The following is a 27,699-nucleotide window of genomic DNA, read 5'->3' on the forward strand; positions in this document are numbered from 1 at the left end:
CCACTACCACACTAACCTTGCAGTAAAGAGACAACAGCCCTTTTCAGGTGGATGTTTCTCTCAAATAGGCCAAGCAGGCTGTGGACCTGTTACATTTTGAGGCTTCATGTAGCCTACAGTAAAATCCACATTGACCAGGATAGAAGTGAAGTAATAGAGCAGCACATGAGTAGCCTATGCTTGTATATTGTTCATTGTTCAGTGAAGTCCCCAGGCATACCGAAGCATGTGTATTTTGCAATGTCAAGGTTAATATTCACTATTTTATTCTAGATATAAATGATATATTTGCTCACTCATACTAGCCTACCTCAATATATACTACAATATGCGGACCTCCAATAGTGTGTGGTGTGCTGATCAGTTTGGATATGAGATCCCAAGCTCCTTTTCCCATGTCTATCAACCGGAGGGTGGCGCACTGACGGCTCAAGGCGTAGTGCGCACATTCACTGCTGTGGAGTTCAGTGGTCTACAGTAGCGTAGGTCCCCGTCGATGAACTCCGTAGTCTACTCCGAACTTTCACACGAGAGGGTACCATCAGACGGTCCGCCGCTAGGTTTTCTTCAATTGCACACTTTTTGCGGACAGAATCCAAGCCAACCTATTATGAAAACATGTCGGTGAATGAAGTGTACGTGTTTCGACCGTTTAAGCTGATCGCTTTACTTTGTGTGTTCCTCGCACTGTGTTTAGATATCGTAGCACTTTTGAGCCCAGCTTGGGTTACAGCGGATCGCTACTCTCTGTCGCTATGGGAGGCTTGCAGTGAAACTGCGACGAGCTGGGACTGTACTTCCACTCTTAAGTCCGGTAAGTGTCCTTGGTAATTGTAATATAATCATACGTTTGCATCTCGTGTCGTATTTTAACTATCCTTATTATGTTTAAAAGTCAACTTTTAATTGTGCGCAGAGACATGAAAGAGACCCCGGATTTATGGTACCAAATCAGCCAACAGGGCAGTTATGTCTTGGCCAATTTTATAAACAATGTCAGAGAATGACATATTCGTAAAGAGTGTATTCAACCATACCTGCCATATCTTCACGACACTAATTCCATCTCTTGTTGTCAAGAACGTCCACTTCTGTCTCTGTTTACTTGTGGCACGTGAATTTGTCAAATTTCACCGATCAGCTAGGTTATCGCCCGGCAAAATAGTTTGCTTGACTGCAGTGTGATAATTTCATGTACTATTGTCTTAAGGGTACCAATAGAGAGCACGTGTCACTGTATTCCAACAATGCCTTTTGCCGTTGGATTATAGCGAGAGACATGCGTGGAATTTACGGTGATTTTCTATGTAGGATCACAGATGAGATCAAACAATGGTGTATTGTGAACGGACTGCCTCACTCTTCTCTGCCCACCAATGTGTATACAGTATGGTTTGTTTTTTTACGGGGTGGCCGATGTTTTCGCTGGTCAGAACTTGGACGTAGGCTGCTGCACGAATTCCACGCCTTTTGTTTTAACGCGAGCATCGGGGGCATATGCTCGTATGCGCAGAGATTAGCTCCAGGGGAGAGAGACCTCGCGTCCTCCCACAGCTCTCCTTCTGCAATTCCTGCTCTCTGTCCTCAGAGGATAGAGCCGCTTGGGTTTGTTGATCCAGTGCTATGCGAAGTTTTCTTTTCTCACTTGCACGCAAAATTGATGAGCGATTCATCGCCCTGACGTGATGAGGTTTCTGGGGGCTCGCTTGACCCCGCGCTCATTGTTTGCGAAAGTGGGTGTGTTTCCCCCATTGTCATGAGTCGCTGCCGGGGATGGCACTGCGCGCTTTGTTTAGCTTTTTTTGTGTTGTCTCCTCTCGCACTCAATTTTCTGTGAATTCTGTTATGCGGGGCCTTGCTAGGCCTGGAATCAGTCTCTCTCTCTCTCTCTCTCTCTCTCTCTCTCTCTCTCTCTCTCTCTCCCTCTCTCTCTCTCTCTGTGTGAGTATGTCTGTATGTTAAGACAGCATAACAACGTCTGAACTGTGTTGTTTTCAGTGCTTCAATATTAACACATCAATGGAAAACAGATATTCATTTTCCCCATGTAATCTAGTGTAGCAGTCTTGGCTCTCATCTCTTTGGAAATAGCTCAGTGCCTTATAAAGGCTGCAGCTATTGTCCCTTGGCACACAATGGAGTGAGATAGTGATCTCCCAAAAGCTCTACCAGAACTGGAGATGGTAATGAGCCTGCATCCCTGGTGGATCAAAATTACTACACAGCTTCTCTCTTCCTCTCTCTCACCCTCTCTCTCTCTGTTTTTCAAAGAGCAAGAGCGAATGTGTCTACGTGTGTTTAACAATTTGTGTGTGAGGGTTTGTCTGTCTGTCTAGACTATGTGCATGGATGCCTGTTTGTGTGTGTGTGTGTCTGTCTCTCTGTGTGTGTGTGTGTGTGTTTGTGTTTGTGCACGCACATGTGTGTCTGACTATCTGTCTTTCCATGTGTTTGTGTATGTGCATGTCTGATAGGTGATGCGTGTTGAAGCTATTGTTTGCATGCATAAGTGAATAGGCTCCCACAGAGCCTGGCCTACTGTACCATCAACACTCGGCCCAGGGGGCATGGTTAAGAGGCCCTGCCCCAGACAGAGCTTCATTTTCAGGGAAGAGATCTGGGACACCCCCCGCACATGTCCCCAAGGTCCTACACCCTCCCCTATTCTCTGCAGGCATTCTTCTGGCTTTTCTAGGTGATACCCTGTGTAGAATTTCACTGCTTAACATCTATAACTTTGGAATCTGTGTGAGGCTGTCTCGGCCTGTGATCAAAGGCCTTAATGCTGTTGTAGAGCTGTATAACTGTGTCCACTTCCATGATGTACATTTATTAATGTAGCAGACGCTTTTACTCAAAGCCAAGTGCAGTATAGATATGGAGTATGTTGTTATTAGCAGCCTATGTGTGTTCTCCGCAAATCAAACTAAAGATGTTGATGATGGCAGCATCTTCCTGTGGTTGTTCTACCAATTCAGACACAGGAACTTTATATGATAATAATCTTTAAGAGGCATTCTTCATGGTTTCCTAAGAAAGCCAGAGAAAAACAACATTTCTATGTTGATCAGTGGAGGCATTGAGAAACCTTGGTGTCTTTGTACGCTGAGACGCTTTGTACGTTGCTTTAAAGTTAGTAGCCAAAAAACACTTCATCACAGCAATCTATGTTGAACCATTTAGGGCTGTTTTGGAGTCAGGTGAAAGCACATTTAATGATGCACAAATATGTAAACTTTATACTGCACGCTTGTCCGAAAGGAATGTTGACCTCTGTACAACTTGACCAAATGAAATACTAAACGTCAGTGCTTTCACCTCTAGGTCCTTGGTGCATCTTTGGATAGCATGCATTAGTGTCCACTACTCTCATCCTTAATTTTTGAAAGCGTTTAAAATTCACCCCTGTTCTTTTGGAGTCTAAAAATGAATGTTGACCCACTTACAGCATGCTGGAGCAGATCACATACTGGGTTATACCTTCGGAGAGCACCAGCTGCTCTCAGACACTTTGATTCCAAGTGTTGCCTTCTCACGGGATGCTCTACCCTTGAAGGTTTGAAGGGGGAGGGTTAAAGCCATTGCTTGGCTTGTCACCCAAGAATAAAAAACCTTATAGATACCTAGAATCCCTCTAATAAAAGCTATTCAGCTGTAAAGAAGTCTCCTCCGCCCCAAAGAGCCATTTTGCCAACAAAAGGATTTTTCATGTTGAAATGGTTCTATAAAGCAATGGTTCTCAAACCAGCCCTGGAGGACCATCTGCTAGGCTCTCTTCCCAACTTTCTCCACTACGCACACTTGACTGGACTTAGCTGGACACATCTGAGTTAGCCATTGCACAGCATTTTAATTGCACTGATTTCAGGCAGGTCTGAATGGAGCAGGGCTAGATCAGAGTTATGCCAGGAAGGGAGCTTCCAGTGAGAACACGTTTAATCTATACTCTTGTCTAGACTAGAATTTTTTTTTTATTATTATTTGAGACGGCAGGTTTAGGACAGTTTTTGAAACATTGATTTTGCTCATAATGTTATGGAGAGATACCACAGATGGTTAGATGTGTATTACATATCTCTAAATTGCAGTTCTCTAAATGCTTGTGGTGCACAGGATTTAGTGGTCGGCGCCCGAAGCACTTTGGCAAAAACAGAGAAAACAAACCTCTTGGCCGATTTTATTAGGGGGCTGTGGTCATTACTTGTCTGAAAACAACATCCAAAACAAAAACAACGAGGAAGGAAACAAAACAGCAACAACATTATCAACCGCTTTATCCCCGTAAGCAGCCGAGAAGTTGCTGTGTTTGTGTGTGGATGGAAATATCCCTCGCCTGGGCAAATCCTGTTTTGGTGGACTTGTTTATTGTCGATAAACTCTCTAGTCTAGAGTAATTGGCTGGGTGAATTATCGTCACCATTGATCAGCAGCATTCCTTGGGGACACACAGACACACTCAGGAAAGAACACACACACACACACACACACACACACACACATATGGTTACACGCGACAGTCATCATGGCGTTATGATGAGCGGATGTGATGGAGTCATTCTGCTCCGCAGTGGAATGTGTGGGGTGGTCTGCCTTGGGGGAATCTGCTGCCTCCAAACGGAGGCCTGGTCTCATCTCATTAAAACTGTTGATCTGTCAGGGTGTTGGAGTGCAGTGTGGATTTAAAGGGGTCAGGGATAAAGGGATGTGTGTGTGTGTGTATGTGTGTGTGTGTGTGTGTGTGTGTGTGTTTGTCTGTTTAGGAAAAGGGTTGGGGGTTTGACACCCTGAAGGACAAAAGGAGCCCACAGCAAGAAGGAATGGGGGGATAACACAAAAAGAGGAGTGAGACCCAGAGAGAAAAGAGAAGAGGAGGGAGGGACAGAGCAGGGCCATGCAGCCACAGTTAATTAACCCAAGAGCGGGCCTTCTTTCTCCTTCTCTGGGCCAAGTCAGGCGGGAAGAGAACTGCTTTGGAATGACAGAAAGAGGAAAAAAGAGACAAAGAGTGAGGAGAACTAGGGGAAAGTCAGGAAAGGAAAGCAGAGGAGAAGAGAGGAGAGGAGGAAGAGTTGGCAAAGAGCTGTGTCTTTGTCAGCTCAGCTCTAGGAGGGTGAACAGCATTGGACTGAGAACCTTTAATTCCAGCCAGTTTATTTATGTATGTGACAACACTTACTCTCGCCCTCTTTCTCTTTCTCCCTCTCTCTCTCCCTCTTTTTTGTTCTCTCTCTCTCTTTCTCTTTCTCTCCCTCTCTCTCCTTTCCATTTGTTATTTTTCCTCCTCATCGCTCCCTTGTCTCAAAGCACATACTGTACGACCCCTCCACTCTGGGAGAGTGTCAGAGATAATCACAGCTGGTAAAGGCTTGGAGGACACACACACACACGGACACACATGCACTTTCTCTCTCTATCTCACACATACACACACACACACACACACACACACACACAGACACACACACACACACACACACACACACACACACACACACACACACCCACACACACACACACATACACACATACACATACTCAGAGGGGGTAATAGACAGCAGATTGACAGAGCACTGAGGGAGACGTGGTGTTCTTCCACCCTGGAGCGCTGAGCACAGCTCGATTGAGGTCCTGAGGTGCCTCTGATTGATGGGAGGCATAATAGTGTTTCTGTGAGAAAGAGTGGAAGAGAGAGAGGAAGAGAAAGAGAGAGAGCTAGAGAGAGAGAAAGTGTGTGTGTGTGTGTGTGTGTGTGTGTGTGTGTGTGTGTGTGTTGGCTGTGGTATACTCAGAATTGTCAGAATTAGTTCACTCTCATCAGGTGCTCACTCTGCAGGTAATACGTGGCGGAAACAGCAGGTGGAATGGTTTCGGTCAGAGATGCTCTTCTCTCTTTGTCTCTCTCCTTTTCTCCCATCTCTCCTTTCTTCTGTCTCCTTCCCTCCCTCCTCTCCTTTTTTCTCTCTCCTTCCCTCCTACCTTCTCTCTCTCCCTCTCTCTTTTTTTATTCTCTTGCTCAGTGGTCTCTCCTATTCCTCTTAGCCATGGCCCAAGTCCACCTTACACACGTATCCACAGTAAAAGCAGTGGACCATCATGCAGTGGCCCGTCCATCCCTGAGGAGAAAACTGAGCTTGTGTTGATTTGCAGTGCGTCTCCGCTGATGCTGAGCTAAACTCTCTGCAGAGAAGCACAGTGAGTCTAAACACTCACCAACAGACAGAACCCTCTCTCTCGCCTATTGAAAAAGTCAGCCATTGAGTCCACTGTTTTCTTTGCATGCATGATTTAAATTCCGAGCCCTTCCTCTGGGTTCTCACACACTCTACACAAACATAACCTTGAAAGAACAATAAAAGAGAGGGAGAAAGTGAGGGAGCATGGTGTTTAAGAGAGAGAGAGAGAGAGTAAAAGAGAGAGAGAGTAAAAGAGAGAGGGGGAGAAGGATATTTTCTAGTGGCTTGGCATATTTGTGAGGAAATAGCTTTGGCGGAGGGGTGGTAACTTTTTGCCGGATTCCATTCCGCAATTATTGTCCAAGAGGCAGCCAGCGTCATTTTAGCTCCCCGCTTGGCAACCTCTCCAAGCAGGCACAGGACATGGTCACATGGCAAGTCACGTCCAAAGCAGTCCAGTCTTCTTAAGGCTTTATGGAGTATTGTTCGGGCATTTCAAATATGTGTGTTCTCAGAGAAGGATTATGGTCTTAAATTACTGTCCAGGAGCCTGATGTATTCAAAAGAAAAAGTTAAGTAAAATATTGAGTTCCACAGACATTAAACATCTGGACAATATGCAGCACAGCATTCCTGAAATGCTTTGGCCTCTCCCAGAATCCCCTTCATGAGGGGTTTGAGCATATATATATGTGTGTGTGTGTGTGTGTGCGTGTGCGTGCGTGTGCATGTGCATGTGTATGTGCGTGTGTTTAAGGCAGTGTCTGTGTTTTTGGGGGGAGTTAAGCCACATTACAGAATATATTTCTACCCTTGTTCTACCCTCGTTCTAAGGCCAATGGGATATAGTGTCTGTGTGCATGTGTATATGCGTGTGTGTGTTTGTGTCTGTGTGTATGTGTGTGTTTGTATGGAGGCTGTTCTCAGGTCAAGGGGACATAGTGCTGTGTGTCTCCCACCCATGAAGACAGACAGATGGCCTAGTGAAACATGCCCAAGTGGAATCCTACCTGTCTGGTTCCATTAAACAGACTGATCTTCCCCTGAGCTCTCCCATAACCACTCAGTGTCTTATGAACACAGACACACACTCACACCACAAACAAACTTTTATGTAACTCTGGGCCTCCCATTGAGAGGAAAATATAGCAGAACCCATGAGAAACACTGTCATTTAGTCGTATTGACATTTTATTTTGCGTACAATACTAAGAAGCTTAACTTTTATACACAATTTCCCATGCAGTCTCCGTATGACAGAAACTTGAACTGAAACTGAATTGAGAAGTTATAATAATAAGAAGAACGTCTTAAAACCGAAATCTAAAAGGAGAAATATTGGTGTCATTTTGGAAGTTTATCTCTAAGGATGCCAGCGTTTCACTCTGCATCTCAAGACCTTCAGATGACCCGATGCCCTTTCTGACCACACCTGATCACATCTAACTGACTTTCTCTTCGTGTCTCCCCCCTCTTTCCCCAGACTGGCAGATTGCCACACTGGTGCTGCTGCTGGCCGGTGCAGCCGTCACTCTGGTGGCCTTCCTCATCGCCCTCATCTCCCTGTGCAAGGGCACGCACAGGAAGCACTACCGCACGGTCGCCGTGTTCCTCTTCACGGCAGGTAAGGACCTTGCTCGCCTCACGCCCGCCGCACACAGGCTGGATGAAAACGTCTCCAAAACTTGATGGTGGTGACAGAAGTGGAATTTTTGATATAAGTCAACGAGTTTTAGAAATAAGTTTAGGAATACGTTTCAATCAACCATTACTTTGACATTGACAAGATATTTACTTCTATTTTTTTGAGAAATGCATTCATTCAAAATTAAACGTTTACAAAAGCATTAGCAACATTTCTGGCATCGAGAAAAAAAACGGTATCTTTTGACATGAATGCACTTGTTGCACGGATAATTAGGAGGCTTAAAGGGAGAGACATTTACACTGCATGGCATGTTGGTGTACCTGGAGGCAGTGCTGTGGGTAGAGAGAAGACGGACTAGAATGATGGTGTGGATGGATGGACAGATGAGGAGATGGCCAAGTAGATGTCAGGGGGCACAGAGGAGAGAACGAATAACAAAGAAGGAAAGAAAGAACGAGTGTAAGAGAGAGAAAGATAGGTTTCTTCTCTAATTAGAGCTGGACGTGGTTGATGGATCACATGCATGCTAATCCAATCACAGGCCATTAGCTGCGCGGTCGATCTCCCCGTTCGATGAGAGAGACTCTGCAGGGAGAAGTTTGGGAAAGTGCCGCACACGCAATACGTAGCGTGTGGCTGCTCGGTCGCTCGCTCACTCGCTCTTGTTCTGGAGCCCTGGCTGCCTCTGAGGCAGTTGCAGCCGTCCTGGCTGAACCCTCCCTCCATTCCTCTGCGCTGAAGAGGAGGAGGAGGAGGAGGAGGAGGAGGCTGCTGCAGCAGGCAGTGATGGAGGAGACGCGAACGATTGGGCCGGAAATGAGCGAGAGAATGAGAAGGGATTAAAGGGAGCAGGAGGAGAGATGAGTTGTCTGTGCTGTTTTATTTGGTTTCATGCTGCGACATTTACTTTGCTCTGATCCCAACTCCATTTAGTTCCGTTCAACCAAATTTGTTTTATTGGCATGGCCAAAGCAGTGATGTATTGCTCAAGTGTTTGTGAGAAAATGATTGGGCAACATTTGTCTTTTTGTCTGTCCACATCACTCTTGCTATCCATCATGGTCTCTCTCTTTCTCATAGACTCATCTTGCTATCCATCATGGTCTCGTCTCTTTCTCTCTATTTGTCTATTCCATACTCAGTGTCAGTTATTTAGACAGACTTAGTTATTTTTGTCTATCTGTATCACTCTTTCTTTGTTTATCTGTCTATCCTTTCTTTCTCCCATAGCCTCTTCCTCCTCTCTCTCTTTCTCTCTCTCTCTCTCTCTCTCTCTCTCTCTCTCTCTCTCTCTCTCACCATCTCTCTTTGTGCAGTTGCCTGGAGCTGAGAGAAGGCCATAGCAGAGTGCATGTACTTACTAATGAGAGAGAGATGGATTCCCTTAGGGATGATATGCCCTGAAAAAACCTTTAAGACCTTCATCCCGTCCTTCTCTCCTCTTCTCTTCCACCCTCCACATCCTCCATCACTTCTCCTCTCCACCTGTCCCCTTTCATCTTTGTGCTCGTGACTTGTCCCCACCTTATATCTTTTCTAATGTTTTTGTCTTCTTTTCTGAGCGTCTTATCTCCTCAGCTCTGCGCTCCTGTCAGCTGTCTGCTCTCCTCCTCTCTACTATGCCCTATCTCTTCATCTCAGTTTTCCTCTCCTCCTTTCAGTTGCACTCCTCTCTTCCTCTCTTCCTCTCCTCTCTTCCTCCGCTGACCTCCTCTCCTCCTCTCTTCCTCTCCTCCTCTCTTCCTCTCCTCCTCTCCTCTGCTGACCTCCTCTCCTCAATGGGCTTCTTGCCTGTGTTTCCTTCCACTGTGCTCTCTCATCTTTGATTCTGTCCACCATGTCTTCACCTCCTCTCCTCTCCTTTCTCCCCCTCCTCCTCCTGCCTCTCTCCCTGCTCCTCTTCTTTCACCTCCTCTCTTCTCCAATCTCGCTCCAACAGAGGAGCTCTCTAGCAGCCAGATAGATCTCTGAAGAAAAATGCTCTTCAGCGGTATTAGTTGTAAGAGAAACAGCGAAAGAAAACACAAACAACCGAACCCACGTACAGGCCGTTTTGAAGACTCCCTGATTCATGGGCAGAGAGTGCTGTGTTGCTGTTTCACTTTTTTCTGTATTAATTGTTTATGAGGAGGCAGCTTTTACGGCGGCCTGTGCTGTTGCCAAAAAGTCAGGGGGACTACGAGCTCATTAAACCATCAGGAGCATCTAATATGTGATCTGAGTTTCACTACGGACTAACTGTTACATTTTAATACAGAGAGACTATTAAGTATAGCACTGCAACAAGGAAAAACACTATTGGAAGTTAAGATGTGTTACACATTTGAATAGTATTCTTCTCTGTGTGTGTATGTGTGTGTGAGTGTGAGTGTATGTGTGTCAGTGTGTGTGTGTGTGTGTGTGTGTGTGTGTGTGTGTGTGTGTGAGTGTTCTGTATATGTGCGTGAGTCAGTAAGTTAGTACGCTAATGTGTTTTGTTGTTTTTTGGGAGTGACTGTGCTCATGTTTATGTCGCTGCATGTGAGTCACGTCACGTGCGGACACACAGTCATGCTTCTAGAACTTCCTCTCAGTCCAACTATAACAATGGTTTGTGTGCGGACCAGTGCAGTGCGGCCCTACTCGTTCCCGGGCGCCTTTCATCCTCCCCCTTTCCGTCCGTTCATTCTCCCCGCTCCTCCCCCCTCCTCTCCTCTCCTCTCCCGGCTGCGTCTCTCCTCACTCACTCCTCGCTGTGCAAACAGCCTTATGTAATCCGCAGACATCCGCTTACGTAATGCATGCAGGCCCTCAGCTCCGGACCCTTTTTAAGACTCTGGTTCCTCCACAGCCAGCCAGGCCTGCCAGGAATCACACCTCGCCACAGAGAGACGGCCTGTGTGGTGTGTGTGGTGTGTGTGTGTGTGTGTGTGTGTGTGTGTGTGTGTGTGTGTGTTTGGGGATTTGGGTGGAGGAGGTGTTGGAGAGGAGAGGGGGGGGGGGGGGGAGTGGTATGATGGCTCAGTTGCTCCCTTTTGTAAGAGAGACGTGTTAGAAGTTTTCCCTTTCAACTGCTCCCCGCGGCCTGGCAGCTGGCAGGGGTTTGCTCCCGCTGAGCAGCCCCTCTCTCTTCTTCTTCTCGCTCCACTCGCTCTCTTTCTCTCTCCATCTCTCTGTCCTGTGGTTTCACCCTTCTCTCTGAATCTTTTGTTTTGTGTCCCACTCTATCCACATCTCTCTCTGACTGTCTTTCATTTCTTATCTCTTTTCTCTCCTAAAGCTCTCTTTCCTAGCGCTGCTCTCTCTCTCTTCTTTAGACTCTTCAGCTTGCTTGCTCTTCTTGAATTTCCCTCTCTCTCCCTCTCTCTCACTCCATCTCTCTCTCTCTCTCTCTCTCTCTCTCTCTCTTTCTCTCTGTTTTGTCATTCCTCTGAAGTACAAAAGTACTCAGAAGATTGGTCTCCCTCACAATACAAGAAACACTCAAAAAGTAAATAAAAAATCTCTGTTTAGTATTCACTCAGCAGAGGACTGGGACAGGGAGAGTGCTTGGAGTGCCACGGCCTCTGCTGGTGGGTTGACGGATGTACTCTGTTAACTCTACAAGTACGGAGTATGCTGGGTTCCTGGGCGTGGACTTGTGGCTGTGAGAGGGGCCTTGTGTTCGTGTTGCTACTACTGTTTTTTTTTCTTCTTTTTCCTCTTTTCTCCAACAGACGTGCTGATTTTTTCCGCTCGTGGTGCCTGTAATTGCTTTCAGTCCTTGTGTGGATAAAGGTGCCCTTATGGTCGCAGTGTGCCAGGTCATTATGCCGTGTGTGTGTGTGTGTGTGTGTGTGTGTGTGTGTGTGTGTGTGTGAGTGTGTGTGTGTGTCTGTCTGTGTGTGTGTGTAGGGGCGAGGGCTGGCTGGTGGTTGGAAGGACTGTGTGGCTGTGTAGTTGGATTGTCTGTCCCCACACTGGGACTTGAGTGTGGCTGAGCCTGGCTGACTGACTGTCTGATTGGTTTCCTCTGGGGTGGGGTTTGGTATGTTTGCCTTTGTCAGTTAAGGGGACGAGATTACCCCAATGGCCCTGGAGTGACAGAACACACACACACACACACACACACACAAACACAGAGTGAGAGAGAGGGAGAGACATGTATCCACATTTCCATTTATTGTGCTGTAGCTCACATACTGTATACACACACACATAAACACACACACACACACACACACACACACACACACACACACACACACACACACAACCACACACACAGGAACATACAATTTCACCTACACACGCACACCCATACTTAGATGCACACATCCACTTACAATCAAAAGTTACAACATACACACCTGTCACCCAACACATATACTTACTCTTGATGAGGAACCAAACTTGCCCAACCTCTCTTTCCCTTCCTCACTCTCTCCATTATTCATCACAGTAGCATTATCATTATTGTTGAAAGGGGTCATTTGGCCTTAAATAGCCCTGTTTCCACCTGATGGTCTGACATGCGCAGGACATGACTCATTGTGGGCTTTTCACTGGAAACCCCCAAATGGTTTTAAGAAACGAGACGACCAGTCTTTAGCAGGCAGCCAGGGTACTGTTTCATGCCATTTATTTATAGAACACTGATTAAGAAGGGGGAAGCATGTGTGTGTATGTGTGTGTGTGTGTGTGTGTGTGTGTGTGTGTGTGTGTGTGTGTGTGTGTGTGTGTTGTGTACATGTTCGGATGTTTGTGTGTGTGTTTGGCTGTGTGAATTTGTGTGTGTATGGATTTTATGTTTTCCACTGAATTTCCCTCTGTTGCCATGGTGTCGCCCCACACTCGCCAGCGCCCAAGGCCTTGAGGGCTAGTTTAGAAGTCTGCGTTTGCCAGTGGTTCCGTTCAGCCTGTCCTGCCAGCCTTTCATCAGCCCCACTGTGCTCTAACCCTTCCAAGACCTGTCCCTGGGGAGGCAAACAACAGGATCGTTTTCCTTTCCTCTTTACATTTGTTTTAGCACTAGCTAATGGTGGAACCTTGCTGCGAGTGGGAGACTACTGTGTGGAGCAGATGTGGTGATTCACTGAGACTGGGAGGGTGCACTCACACTGACTGACTGGCTACTGTAGCCACTGTGTGAGACAAAGGCCCATAGTGATTCCAGTACAGGTTTTTGAAAAGGATCACAGAATTGTATGTGTGTGTGTGTGTGTGTGTGTGTGTGTGTGTGTGTGTGTGTGTGTGTGTGTGTGTGTGTGTGTGCTCCTATGCTTGGTTGTATGTCAGTGTGTGTGTGCTTTGTGCACGCATAAATATGTGTGTGTGTGTGTGTGTGTGTGCGTGCGCGCACCTAGGCTGAAATGGTTCCACATGGAGCTCAAATGTTTTAGCAGACTCAGAAACGAGTGGTTCCAATGGTGACTGCATTTAAATGGAGAAAGGAAATGGCCATCCAGGTATTTAGAAATAAACTTTTCCTCTCCCCAAACCAGTAAAACCAAAATGACTGATGCTGGTGTCATTTCCTCGTTATTTCACACTAAAAAAGATTTACAGGAGCTAGTCTGCAACTTCAGTATGAGAGAGAACAGTTTCTTAAGCTCTCATTAAAACTTTAATGCCTTAGTCTTAGACAGCATTTTGAATGAGACTGGTAAGGCAGTGGTGCATTTAGGCATTTAGGCTTCCTTAGGTGGCAGTAGTCCATCCACTAAACACAAACCTTCAGAGCACTCACATAATTAAGGAACCAGTTACACACTCAAGCTTCTATCTCTCATACACACACTTTAGAAGTTAAGCTATACTGCATTGAATCATACAGGTCAATGGGACCTCTTTGATTTGGTACAAACATGTACAGTTTGAAATGCAAATGAATGAATATCAACTTGTGTATAATAATGTATAGCCTTTGAATAGACACACACACACACACAGGCCCAGCACTGCTTGATGTCACACTGCTGAAGATAAATTACTGTACAACACAGCTAATTATTTCTAATCGAGAAAAGAAGCCCTACTGATTCAAAGGCAGGATTAATTGAAAGAGAGGGAGATTTGGTGAAGTGAAGTAGCTTCCTCACTGACTGAGCCCCCTTTGTTTGATGCCCCCGAGAGGGGTGTCCTCCTTAAGTCAAACAGTTCCGGGCTACTCGCCTCTGAAGAAGCAAAATGAACATGTTAAGCAAATCAATAGCTCGGCTGCCGTGTGATTTACTGGGGACCATTGTGCAGACCACACCACAAACCAAAGACAGAGAAGGGAGAGAGAGAGAGAGAGAGAGAGAGAGAGAGAGAGAGAGAGAGAGAGAGAGGGAGAGCAGTAGGTAGAATGACAGGGAGGATAATCGAACAAAAAGCAAGAAAGAAATTATCAAATGATTTTGCCCCTGGGATTCTTGAAAGCACACACACTTGCCTAAACTGTAACTATGACAACTGGAGGATAGCAATTAGCCTGTATGAATTCCAGTGCGGGTGCTGGGCTATTGTCTGAGAATGTAAGGAAGAGTGTGTGTGTGTACATGTACATGTGTGGATGTTTGTGTGTGTGTCTGTGTGTGTGTGTGTGTGTGTGTGTGTGTGTGTGTGTGTGTGTGTGTGTGTGTGTGTGTGTGTGTGTGTGTGTGTGTGTGTGTGTGTGTGTGTGTGTGTGTGCTTGTTTGTCTGTGTGTATGTGTGTGTGCATCCATGACGTAAAGGAGAGGAGAGGACAGGAAGCAGATGTTGTGAGCCACATAGAGGCTTTTTAATTGATTCGATTCCTCTTCTGTGGTCTGCATTATGGGACTGGCCTGGGAAATGTGAACGATGAATGGCAAACCGCAGCTTGGCGACGTACGTCTATGAGAACTCGGCTTGGGTTAGGAGTTATGTAACCGCCAATGAGTTCAGGAATTTGTGTGTGTGTGTGTGTGTGTGTGTGTTTTGGTTAATATGTCATGTATGCATTGCTTTACCAGCACCCCTTGAGGTCAAATCAGATCATCTAGGTTTCTATAACTACAACGCCTTAAAGATATTCTCTCATTCAGTGTGTGTGTGTGTGTGTGTGTGTGTGTGTGTGTGTGTGTGTGTGTGTGTGAGAGAGAGAGAGAGAGAGCCTGTGTGTGATAGTTGTGTTGCTATCTGTAGACACTCCTTGGTGCATCCATTCAGTTCCACCAGGTCTGCTTTTTAACATCACTGATTGTCTCTCTGGTGCACAGGGCGACTGGTGGCACAGCCTGGAGAAGAGATCTGACAGAGAGGCAGAGGAAGAGAGGAGTCAGAGAGAGAGAGGGGGGAGAGATAGAGAGAGAGAGAGAGAGAGTGAGAGAGAGAGAGAGAGAGAGAGGTGAGACTAAGGGTCCACACAGAGACGCTTTTTGGGTTAAATGCAGATGTTTTGCTTCGTCTTGGCCGAGCGTCCAAACGAATCCTGTAAACGCACTGCCCGAAACCGCACTTTTTTTAAACCTGGTCCCAGAGTGAAAAAATCTGAAACCGTAGCCCTTTTGAATTCGTTTGGACAGCGAAACCGCACATCCTACTTGGTATCGATGATGTAATCGCCACACCTCAGCTGCCCTAGTATTGCCTAACAATACTAGTTTTCATACATGACATTACCTACGATTACACTCCGTAAGATAAATATCACAACTGATGCTGCACAGCGCCGATATCTTATGACTTGTTGGACTGAACACTGTTTTTCCCGGTGTTTTTTTATGCATTCTAGCTACTGTCAGTGACGCGAGAGAAGGGAAGTGAGGCGAGAGAAGGGAAGTTATTAGGGAAGTGCGGTGTAAGTTTACATTAATTTGTGCGTATTTTACATGTCTTACAACATAAATAAATGCATTCATAGTGAAGTCAGACATGAACATACAAAGACGCTTAGAACTCATGTTAAGCCTATAGATGCGCACTAAATGCGAATGCGCAATTTGATGCAAGCAAAAGTATCGACTACAAAGGTATTATAGCAATATTATAAATGTGGCGACGGAATAGCCTAGAACTTGGGTACGCCTAGCCTTTAGTAGCCTTTGCACTTGCGGTGATAACCAAAACTAATGTGAATCGCGGACTATCCTACAACCAAAGAAAGTAAAGGAGATTATTTTTACCTGCGTTAGCCAAATAAAGGACGGGACTGCACCCTTCACAAACCGTAAACATTAAGTTTATTAGTTTTACAGTTGACTACAGTTGACAGTTCTATAAGTCCACACAAACAATTCTGGTTTCCTTGTACTAGCCATTTCGTCGTAGCCTATTCTGTCTGTTTGTATAGCCTACAGCGCAAGCTTTGGTCAATTTCTGTAAAGAAACAGTGCCACCTATAGGCCTGGGATATGAAGTAACGTGTTGAGTCGTGTTGAGATGGATCCGTTTGGACGCAAATATTCTTGATACGGTTCCAGGGAAGACGGAGGAAAAAAAGATCGGTTTGGTACGTGTGGACTAGGCTTAAAGGCCTGTACTAATGAGCAGCTGTTAGAGCTGCATGGGGAGGTGGAGAGAAAGTGTGAAAAGACCCCCAGGGAGTGTCTCTCTGTCTGTGTGTGTGTGTGTGTTTGTGTGTGTGTCGGATGTCTGTAGTGTGTTTCCTATACAGGTGTGTGTTCAGCTTTGGTTTTTAGTTTATCTCTATGTTCGGAAGTCTCATAATTATGCATAATTATGAGTGTGTGTGTGTGTGTGTGTGTGTGTCTGTGCATGTCTCTCTGACACTTGCATCTGGCTCTTCCTCCAAAGATTTTGTTCCGTACCATCTCTGCAATAACCCTGTCACAACACATGCAGATGTGACCCTACTGACAGACACACACACACACACACACACACACACACACACACACACACACACACACACACACACAACCTTCCACACCTCTTTCATTCTTTAGATCCCTAGTTCATGTGCAGATGATGTCCTTGTGTAGGCTGCGTACAGATGAACAGATGAATGGAAATTTGCATTCATGGCTCACTGTGATCACCGATTTGTGACCTGTTAAAAAATGTCTCTCACTCTTCTGTGTGGTAGACTGGACAGATGGCACAAGGCAAACATCAACAGCATAGGCCTCTGGTTACAGTAAGATGGATTGCATCTGTGTAGCACTGCATTACAGAGAAAGAGAAACATGTATTGCAAATAAAGCACTCCATGAGCCACTCCACTTCATTAGTACCCTGCCATATACTGAAGGAAGTGTAAAATGTAAGTCACAACTTGCTGAAACTATTTGTGTGATGCAAACCAATACATTTTAGTAACTCCAATGTAGTGCCAATTTATATTGGAACTAAGCAGAGATGGAACTTACATTCAGCTGGTGCAACCAGCTGCAGATAGTAATAACAATGGATTTCAAGCAACTTTGTTGTTTTCTGTTTTGTGTGTTTAGGCCATTTCATAATTCCCACTTCACCAGTCATTTTTTTCTCTTGCTTCCTTTCTTGAAAATTGTTTTCTGATTCAGTGAGCAGCAGATAGAACAGGATGTGGAATGCAGGGATACACAATATCCTAGATGGTTGTGGTTCTTTGACCACAGCATTCTTAAAATGAAAACATTTCTACTCAAGTTTAGCCATGACAATTCTATTTGTGCAAGTTGTCCCTTGTTTCTTTATTGTTGTGCTCTGCACCCAAAGGGAATTGCTGTTTGATTGTTTTTCTGCAAGTAGCCTTTATATCTCATCCTTTGTTCCACTTATCAAGTTTGGAGACATTTTCAGTCATAATTTGCTATTGATGTAAAAACAATTAACACCTGTTACATGGATTCTCATTGGCTGCCCTTGCTCTAATGTTCCTTCCTCAGTGGTCCTTCAGGCCTGTGCCCTGGTCCTCTACCCAATCAAATTCATCGACGGCACGGTGCTGCAGACCTACCACGAGTTTAACTGGGGCTACGGCCTTGGTTGGGGGGCCACCATCTTCATGCTGGGGGGTGGGATCCTGTTCTGCCTGCGAACAGATATGTACGAGGATGCCATGTACTGAGTCCTCCCTGACTCATGCATATATACACACTACACACACACAAATTCACACACACATGAACACACACACACACACACACACATACACTCATGCATACAAGCACAGACCAAAAGCATAGTGTACACACGCCACATATAGTGCATAGCTCACATAACAGCTTCTTATATTGCACCCACAGACATATATATGCTGTCTAAGGCAAGATGAGCACTGTTAAAGGGTGGCCCAGAGCAGATGTAGAATTGACACACACACGCACACACACACACACACACACACACACACACACACACACACACACACACACACACACACACACAGGCGAAAATGAAGAACATTTGTATGAAAAAAGAAGGTATAGTTTTACTACACGCAAATACAAACACACACACACATACACACACACACACACACACACACATACACACACACACACACAGGCGAAAATGAAGAACATTTGTATGAAGAAAGAAGGTATAGTTTTACTACACGCAAATACAAACACACACACACACACACACGCACACACATTCACACACACAAGCTCTGTTATTTATAGACAGAGTGAGCGGGCCCGTACACAGGCTGGTTGGCTGGCAGACTGGCTGCTGGAGGTATGAAGTATGGGGAACAGCTGTGTGGGGAGGACTGGGGCTACTTGCTGCTTGGCCCGCCGGAAGAGCTCCATCCTTGAAGAGGGCACGTTGGTGCCACAGCCACGCTACACAGGCCAGAAATGGACATCCCTCTTTCTCTCTCTCTCTCTCTCTCTCTCTCTCTCTCTCTCTCTCTCTCTCTATATATATATATATATATATATATATATATATATATATATATATATATATATATATACAGTATACATATCATCTGGCTCCAGTTTCTTCACTCTATTACTCTATTCTTTCTTTATTTAATTTTCTTTCCTCTTTCATTTTCATTAATCCCTTCGCTCTGTCCTATCCTCTGTCCTCACCATCACCACTCTCTCTCTGACCTCGCCCCCTGCAGTCTCTCTCATCCAGCGTGCAGTGCTTCAGCCCTTCCTCAACAGTGAATCCCATGGATCTCCAAACTGACACCAATGCGAGGAAAATGAAATCTCGGAAGTTGCAGATTGTCGGTTGCTTTCTTTTTTTTTAAAAAGAAGAGTAAAGTACATATATTATTCCTTTTTGTATATGAACTTTCTTGTGTTGCATTTTATGATACAGGACATATCATATTGTTCAAGTGTTCATAGCATACAGATGTATTCTCTAATAGGAAGATAAAGTATATTTTATGTTTTTGTCGTTTGATTATTGCAGTTTTTTTTTCTTGGGAAGGGACACAGAAAAACTCTTGCAGAGTTTCTTTTTTTGGTTGGTAGGGGGCTTCATTGCAAGGAGGGAGTAATAAAAAGCCAACTTCTTCTGCAATCAGTGCACAAAACCAAGGTATGGCTTTCTTTCTGTACGCCAGGTGCCATTGGAAGAGAAGAATAAACAGTGTTGATCTCTGCAGTGCTGCGTGTGCTTCTTGCTGAGTTGTTTTTACTTCAGGAAGACAACCTCTATCTAAAACAGGGGTCTCAAACTCAAATGAGCTGGGGGCCAATTCTGCCAACGTCATCTGATTGGAGGGCCGGCTGAAAATGCAATGTTCTTTTTTTCAAATACCACACAAAACTGCAAACAGAAAGTGCAAGTGTTTTTATCTAGTTTTAGACACCTGTGCTAGCAACCTTAGCTTATAAATAAAATAATGATAAAATAAATATTAATACAAATTATAAAATAAATGAAAAACATAAAAAACAGGCATGTGTGTGTGTTTCACACCAAATACAAATATTTCCTCTCATAACTTTTTTAAATCTGGCAAACTAGGCATCAGGGTTAAGAAAGCAACACCATTGGATTTTTATATCAAAATTTAAAAGGCCATGGCTTGAAAGTGGTCAGAGATAAAGTTATACTGTAAATGTAAAAATCTTTGAGTAAAACAAAAGTTTATGAAGGGGTAAATTTACCCATCTAATTTGTCACTGGATGGCAAGCACCTCAAATTATGCACCTTTCAGTAAATACGGGATGAACATATTTAAGCAGGTTTACTTTCCTTTTTTCATATTACCCACATAACAAATTAACAGAAAAACACCTAAGATGTATACCAACACCTAAGATGTTGTGGTTTAGTAATAGATTACTACAATATAGGCCTACAATAAAGTATTCTGGTCAAACAGTTTCTATCGCGGGTAATCTGCAGTAACCAGAAGTTCGCATCATATTGCGGGTGACTTTGTAGTTCTTTAGAGCCCTATTTCTACTAGCCCTGATGTCTGTACCACATCCATTACGGACACTATCATCACGATTACCACTGCAACCTCCAAGCTATGTTGGGCAGAGGGTCGAAACAAGCATGGTATGCTTAGTGGACACCGTTGTATACACGCACCTCCATTCACAGACGCACCGTGAATATCACTGTCATAGACGATCGATCATAATCTCCAAAAGGATATTCTCCTTCAGAATTAGAATAGGTGAATAACATAGCTTACCTAAGACTTCATCACACGTGAAAGTTTTTCAACATTTGGTGTAGGCCTGGCTATTTCTGCTTAATTTCTGCTTCAATTTCTGCAACACTATGGCCTGCATCGCTTCCGCGTCATTACAAATGCACGTCTTTGTGTTTCTCGCGTGTAATACAAGTATTTCCTGAAAACTTTGCGCAGCGATTTTGGGTTTGAATCAAGCTCTGGATGTCTTGCACATAGTGGAGCAGAGTAGGCCTACAAATGAGATTTGTCACCGTACCTGGATCTATCGTCTATTTTAATCAGTATCGTTGTTTGTCGCAATTAATAGCCTCAAGGGCCGGATTACATTATTATTTTGTCATTCGTCGCGGGCCGGAATTGGGCAGGACGCGGGCCGGGTGTTTGAGACCCCTGATCTAAAAGCTTTGATTCTGTCTCTCCCTTCTGTTTAATTGATCTCACCCACACAGTGCATCCATGCTGTGTACAGAAGCCTGTGATGCAAGAACACAGAAGGAGGACCACACACCGAGACGCTTACACAATAAGCATAAGCATAATAAACCAGTCTAGTGTATCAGTCTCACTCTTAAAGGAACATGCCAACATTTGGGAAATTATTTCATTTGCCATCTACCCCAGAGATAGATAAGAGGATACTTATTCTTCTTTGTGTGTGCACTAACCCAGTCTGACACCATTAGCCTAGCTTTGCAGAATTCACTGCAAGTGTGTTGCACCAGTTAGCTCTGTTTATGGCTAACTATAGGCTAACTGGTGTAACCCACTTCCAGGGAACTATGCTAAGCTAGGCTAATGTTTCATTTTTTTGGCTGACTGCTGGAGTGGAAAGCAATGAAATGGAAGTAGGACACTGTATCATTGTGTGTACAGACCACCACTGTACTTACTGGCTTTTACTCTATGCAGTAATATAGTCTATTGGTGACCGTTTACTTGTCAGTATCAGTTTACTTCCCCCCTGCTTTTTCACAAGACCTTAGAGGTACATTTGGACCAGTATAGCCTGCACTTCGATCTGTGGGCCAGTCTCACATATCTATATTATTTTTTTCAAGTCATGGTTCATGGCCTCATGATTTCCTTACTAGCTACTGTCCCTGTGAGATTACTAAAGAGTAGCGGCTCTCGACTGGGAAGACCAGCGTAGAGTTGCTGTAATTTGAGCACATCTGAGGTGTTTGTACACACTCTGCTCACTCTACTGGTCCGAATCAGAGTGCCTGGGCCAAAAATACACACCAACACACTCTCAGCTATCACAAGAATGCCCAACTCCTCCTGAGTGTGTGTGTGTGTGTGTGCTGATGGTGGAGGTGTTGGGGGAGGCGTGTTTCTCAGAAGGAGGAAGTTGGTAGGGCATGGAAGCACCTGGGCAAACACAACCACTTGGACATGTAACACCTACCAGTCTGACACCCCCATCCCTGCCAGGATAGAAGGGGGAGGGGAAACGGCCACCACCCAATTATAGCTGCCATCACCCCTGTGAGTGCCGGTGCTTTCAGGCTAAATTGGATGTGTGTGTGTGTGTGTGTGTGTGTGTGTGTGTGTGTGTGTGTGTGTGTGAAGGCTGTGCACTAATGAGGTTTCCTAACCCAGGCTGCCAGGATATCGATATACTCTCCTGTGACTCGACATAAGACTATAAGGGCTGCTTCTGATCCATTGTATCAGGAGACAGAGGGAATGAGAAAGAGAGAGAGAGAAGAGATGGGAGGAAGGTGTAGAAAGAACGAAGCAACAAGGGGAACTGATGGAGAGGTGGAACAAGGGACTAGAAAAGATGAATGGCAAGAGACTTCGAGAGAGAGAGAGCAGAGAGTGCATTGGGAAGAAAGAAAGAGAAAGTAGAAAAAGAGAAAGCAGAAAACTCAAATGACTGTTATCACCAGTGATACACTATTAGCACCTACAGTTCAGTCCCTTACGAGTCACCAGGGCACAGAAACTAATCAGATCACAGATGAGAAAGTCAGCTGCATGATTGTATTTCACACACAGAAAGAGACTAAGCACAGTGGCTGATGTGGAGATGGGCAATATGGGAAATTGGCTGCTGTGCCTATATACTTGGAGAGCCCCAGATTCCTAAAGATACAATCTGAATCAAATTCAATACGGCTCCTTTCTAGCTGTCCCTTCAGAGGACAAGGCCTCTGCAGTTTGAGCTCAGTCCTGGCTTGGTAAATGGTAAACATATAATGTGACACACACACAAGTCATGCACTATTCCAGCCAATCAAGACATTGCATCAGGATTATGGAAGGGAGGGATGTTATTTAATTGGTCAACCTGAAGAAAACCTGAAGAAAGAAATCAACAACCATTCATCAGAATCACAGATTCTACCCTTGAAGGAGGAGGCAACGTCTTCACACCCTCTTGAGCAGACACAAAAGTATGAGTTTTGCTTTGGGCATCAGGTGAGAAACTTCTGGTGAGGGAAAGAAAGGGACAGACAGAATGACAGGGAGAGATGAAGAGAGATGAGTGAATGAAAGAGGAAAAAGACAGATGTGTTTGCGAGAGCAAGCATAAGACTGTGTGAAAGAGTGCAAGCATAGAAAGAGAGTGAATAAAGAGAAAGAGAGAGGAGACACATTTCACTTTTCATTCACAGAATTGAGTCAGACTGCGCTGGCAGAAGGCTGCACCTTTTCCACCCCGTCACCCAGCCCCAGTTTCATCAGGCTCCCGTTAATTAGCCGCACTCAGCGCAGCCTCTGATCTGCTGCCACCGACACCCACCAGCCTGCCGACCCGTCACTCCCCAGCAGAGCCCACGGTTTGGTCTGGAGAGGAGGGGAGGGGATGGGAGAGGAGAGGATGGTCCTCGGGCAGTAAACACAACTGTATGCATCTTCTGCAGGACAGCAGCAATTTTTGCAGCCACTGACGTGCATAGAAGGATGCTTGTGTGTGTGTGTGTGTGTGTGTGTGTGTGTGTGTTGATTTTGTCTGTCTGAGGGTTCAGTATTTCCAAATGTGTGTGTGTGTGTGTGAGACAGAGAGAGAGAGAGAGAGAGTGTGTGTATGTGTGTGTGTTTGGTTTTCTGTGAGTAAGTGTGGGTTTATGTTCCTTGGAGACTGGAGAAACTGTACATGTATGTATTCATTGCAGATGCACGTGGCTTTTTGTGGGATATTGGAATGCATTTTTCCCCTTGCCTCAGTTTCTTTCTTCTTGGCTCATTCCAGTTGTTTTCAATTCCAGGACTGCTAGGGGTTGAGTTAAAATGAACATATACAGACACACACACACACACACACACATATATTTATATATTCCTATTCAAAAAAGGAAGAAAAGAGTAAAGGAATTGAGAAAAAAGAGTGTGGCCATGAAGACATACTTCTGCCTACAACCTCGGCAGTGTTCCTAAGCCCCACCGCCCGCAGCCTCATTTCCTCTGAGAGAACGAAGTGTCCACTGGCATATTAGACAGGCTATCTCCAATACAATCACATAGCTCTCCCATTTTATATCAGGTCTTATTACCCTCTCTTGGAGGAGAGGACAAGGGAGGAGATGAGCAGCTAAGTAGACAGACACACACTCACACACGCTCACAAATAGACACACACACACACACACACATAGACAGTGTCACACCCTTGATGGGTCTAAAATATAGCACAGTATTAAGCGTCTTGCGACAGTAGTAATCACAAAATCAAGCATGAGACATTAAAGCACACACACACACACACGTATTATCTAAATGAGCAGTAATATTAGTCATCATTTGGTTTATCCCCTGTTGTGAATGAACCTGTAATCACCTACAATTCCTACTGTAACTACTCAGCTGTCAGACCCAATAAAGACAATACACAGCACACAACATTCCTTACTGGAAATACAGCGCAGTAGACCTTACTGAGGAACAGCACACACCACTCCTTACTTTAAATGAGGAACAGCACACACAACTTCTTACTGTGTATTAGAAATGGCACACACAACTCCTTACTGTGAATAAGAAACGGCACACACAACTCCTTACTGTGAATTAGAAACGGCACACACAACTCCTTACTGTAAATTAGAAATGGCACACACAACTCCTTACTATGAATTAAAAACAGCACACACAACTTCTTAGAGCAATACATTGAAATTGCTCGAGACTACAATATTGTAGCCATATAATAATATAGGTAAATAACTATGCCATTGGTTCAAGCATGGATCAAGACATGTAGTTGATATGCTTCAATACAACACTTTTTTGCTGTTGAAATTCCACAGTGGTATGTACTTCATATTGGCCAACTACTCAAGGGTCAACAACTTGAGAGTGTCACAACTTTGAAAGGCTTTTGCAAGAGTGTTATTCCAAAACTCTCACCTCTAAACTTTTACCCTTGACCCTTGACCTCTGACCCTAATCCTTGTCTGTGACCTACAGGAATAATTCCTCAGACCAGGGGTAGGTGATGTTTCAAATGTAATGCCACATACTAGCATTGATGTATGTCAAAATATAATTGAAAATAAAATTGAAAGCAATTGAACGTTTGAACGAAATTGAATGTTTCTCTGGAATGTTTCAGTGATAGAATTGGTGAAATATTTATTGTTCATTATTCATAAGGCATCATTATACGTATGTGTTCCTAACCTCTTTTGCAGTCATAGCATTTCCTCTCTGAAAAGCACTAATTTCCTCATCTGTTTGTTTTACCCCACCATCTCTCTCTCTCTCTCTCTCACACACACACACACACACACACACACACACACACACACACACACACACACACTTCCTCTGTCCTCACCCCCATAACCAAGGCTCCATCCTGCCGCATCTCCACCCCATTTGGTCTGTGGCAAAAGACACACCAGGCAGCAGGGTAATTGCAAGTATCTGTGAGCCCTAATGTTTTGTGAAAACAACTTGATGATAATGTAGCCATGGGGTTTAATGATGCGTTGCTCCTCATAACAACTCCCCCAGCGATCCACCCCCATTCCTCATTATGCCTGCTGTAATATACAGTCCTTTGTGATGGAAAAATATTTCTAATATATTTTTAATGCTCCTCCTAAAAGCACAGAGCAACTTCTCTCTGCCTAGATGCAGAGTATCATCAAATCTCCGTCACTAAGAGGTACTCCCACAGAGGATATCTGTGTGGGAGGACATTCAGCAACAGAGGGGGGGGGGCTGGTTTCAGTAATTTGTGTCAAGCACCTGGCGCTACTAAATTCCCCACTAGAAGGTGGACTGAAGGGGACAGAAATGAGGCTGGCTGGAGGCAAAGCAGGAACAAGCTAAATATTCTAGCACTTCTGCTTCACTCCACTGACCGCACTGAAACATGGTCTGCAGGGTGAGTGTGTGTTAGGGTGGGGCGGGGTTGGACGGTGTTGGTCAGTGTGTTTATATGTGTGTGTTTGGGGGGGGGGGGGTGTTGGTCAGTTTGTTTATATGTGTGTGGGGGTGTGTGGGGGAGGGGGGGGGGGTTGGTCAGTTTGTTTATATATATATGTGTGTGTGTGTGTGGGGGGGGGTGGTCAGTTTGTTTATATGTGTGTGGGGGTGTGTGGGGGAGGGGGGGGGGGGTGTTGGTCAGTTTGTTTATATGTGTGTGGGGGTGTGATGGGGGTGTATTTTTGTGTGGTGGAGTGCATGCTGGGTATTTTTGTGGCAGGTCCAGGGCACTAGGGGAGGGGTGGGGTATGGTGGGGGTGGTCACATTTTTGGGAAGGTCTGGTGGTAACTGTGAGCGGTGAAGAGGCTAGCTATTTCCGTGAGGAGTTATGTGAGGTATTTCTGTAGGGGGTGGGGGTATTTGTGTGACTGGCATCAGGTCTAATTTATCACCACTGCATACTTCACTACAGGGCCCAGAAGAACGATCTCTGTGCCAGCTGTCATGCCCATTAGAGAGTAGGCTAACACATATAGCAGCATGACACAGGAGGGAGCCTTCCATCACTTCACAAAGCTCCCGACCACCATCACTATCACTAACACCATCACCACCACCACCACTAACACCATCACCACAAACTACCACCACTACCATCACCAGCACCACCACCAGCATTAACACCATCACCACTATCACCACTACTAATCGTGCGTTCCATTTGTACGTGGTGACGGCTTGTGACAACTCGTAACTTGTGAAATTAAGTAACTTTGAAGTCGTCAAAACTCGCCATAAACTGGGGGCTAGATTGATTTGTACAAGATCGCTTCTCGCCAGATGACTTTAGGGGGCGTGCCGTCGCGTAATTTTGTGTAACATCTTGTTTTTTCGGTCATCTTACTACTCGTAAGAAGAGCCCTTTGTACAAATGGAAAGCATGACAACCTATCACCACCACCACCTGCTGTCTCAGTGTGGGGCTGTTAAACACAACAGAGCACTCACTATAATCACTGCCTCTGTTCCCTGGAGACTGACAAACTATGTGGGCCATTAGGAGAGGTCGTTAGGCTTAAGGTTTCATCCTATTACACTAGGTTCTCCATTATAAAAGTGTCATTTAAGGATTTAGTGTGAGGGAGGTGTTTTCTGTTCCTCTCTCTAACTTATTTCTAATCCGGTGGTTTACTTATCAGAAGAACTAACCCAATTATAGTACTGCAGTACCTTGGCCTTTCAGAGGATACTAACACCACTGTTTTCCCATACCAAGCAGCAGTCCCTTGCTGTTCTTTACTGCCTAATACCTGTCAAGCCACTGAAGTGAGACAGCTTCATCTCTATGATCTTTAAAGTTGTGTCATTGTGTTTGGCCACTATGTGTGTGTGTGTGTGTGTGTGTGTGTGTGTGTGTGTGTGTGTGTGTGTGTGTGTGTGTGTGTGTGTGTTAAGGTGTGTGTGCAAGCGTTTCTGTTGATGCGCATGAAGGGCCCGACCGAGTCAATACATGTCTATTTTTGGGGAAGTGACCTTCAAAGAATCTCAGGAGTTTAGTTCCGCAGCGCGTCTGCCATCGGTTCCGGATACAAAAGCTCCCCCCGCCGCCGCCACCTCAGATGCCAAGTCAGGAGAGGCTCTCGAAACTCACCCAGGACCCACTGGGTGTGTTCACGCCACCATCGCAATGAGCACATCTTTATTAATATCACACAACAGCAGTCTCACACATTCACTTCAAACAAGTCCATCGTCCAGGAATTTGTTCTCACGGACGACGCAGGGATAAAGACATAAAAAATGAGAATGAATGATCATCAGAAGATTACGGAATTTGTTTTCCGACAGGCATATCTATACCCGCCCGGCCTATCTGGAAAATGTAAACTCGGAATCAAACATGAATAAAACATTGTTAAAGTAATTTCCCTTTTTAGATCAAATTGGTTCTCAAGACCA

At 44.9% G+C, this 27,699-nt stretch overlaps 1 protein-coding gene across 1 annotated transcript; it reads left to right on the forward strand.

Moving 5' to 3' along the window:
* The first annotated feature begins 474 nt into the window (after nt 1-474).
* On the forward strand, nt 475-19,305 carry LOC121708971 (transmembrane protein 47-like). Its single transcript, XM_042091971.1, has 3 exons — nt 475-814; nt 7,657-7,797; nt 17,619-19,305. Exons 1-3 carry the CDS (start codon nt 619-621, stop codon nt 17,798-17,800), a joined length of 519 nt encoding a protein of 172 aa, XP_041947905.1. The 5' UTR covers nt 475-618; the 3' UTR covers nt 17,801-19,305.
* Nucleotides 19,306-27,699: the final 8,394 nt, after the last annotated feature.

This window comes from Alosa sapidissima, chromosome 5, assembly GCF_018492685.1.
Source record: "Alosa sapidissima isolate fAloSap1 chromosome 5, fAloSap1.pri, whole genome shotgun sequence".
NCBI classification, from domain to species: Eukaryota; Metazoa; Chordata; class Actinopteri; order Clupeiformes; family Clupeidae; genus Alosa; species Alosa sapidissima.

Bases quoted from the DNA above. Each gene is read 5' to 3' on its own strand.
- LOC121708971 (XM_042091971.1), top strand. From the start codon at position 619: ATGTCGGTGAATGAAGTGTACGTGTTTCGACCGTTTAAGCTGATCGCT. The intron at 815-7,656 runs GTAAGTGTCCTT...CTCTTTCCCCAG, and splicing joins TACTTCCACTCTTAAGTCCG to ACTGGCAGATTGCCACACTG. The intron at 7,798-17,618 runs GTAAGGACCTTG...TTCCTTCCTCAG, and splicing joins CGTGTTCCTCTTCACGGCAG to TGGTCCTTCAGGCCTGTGCC.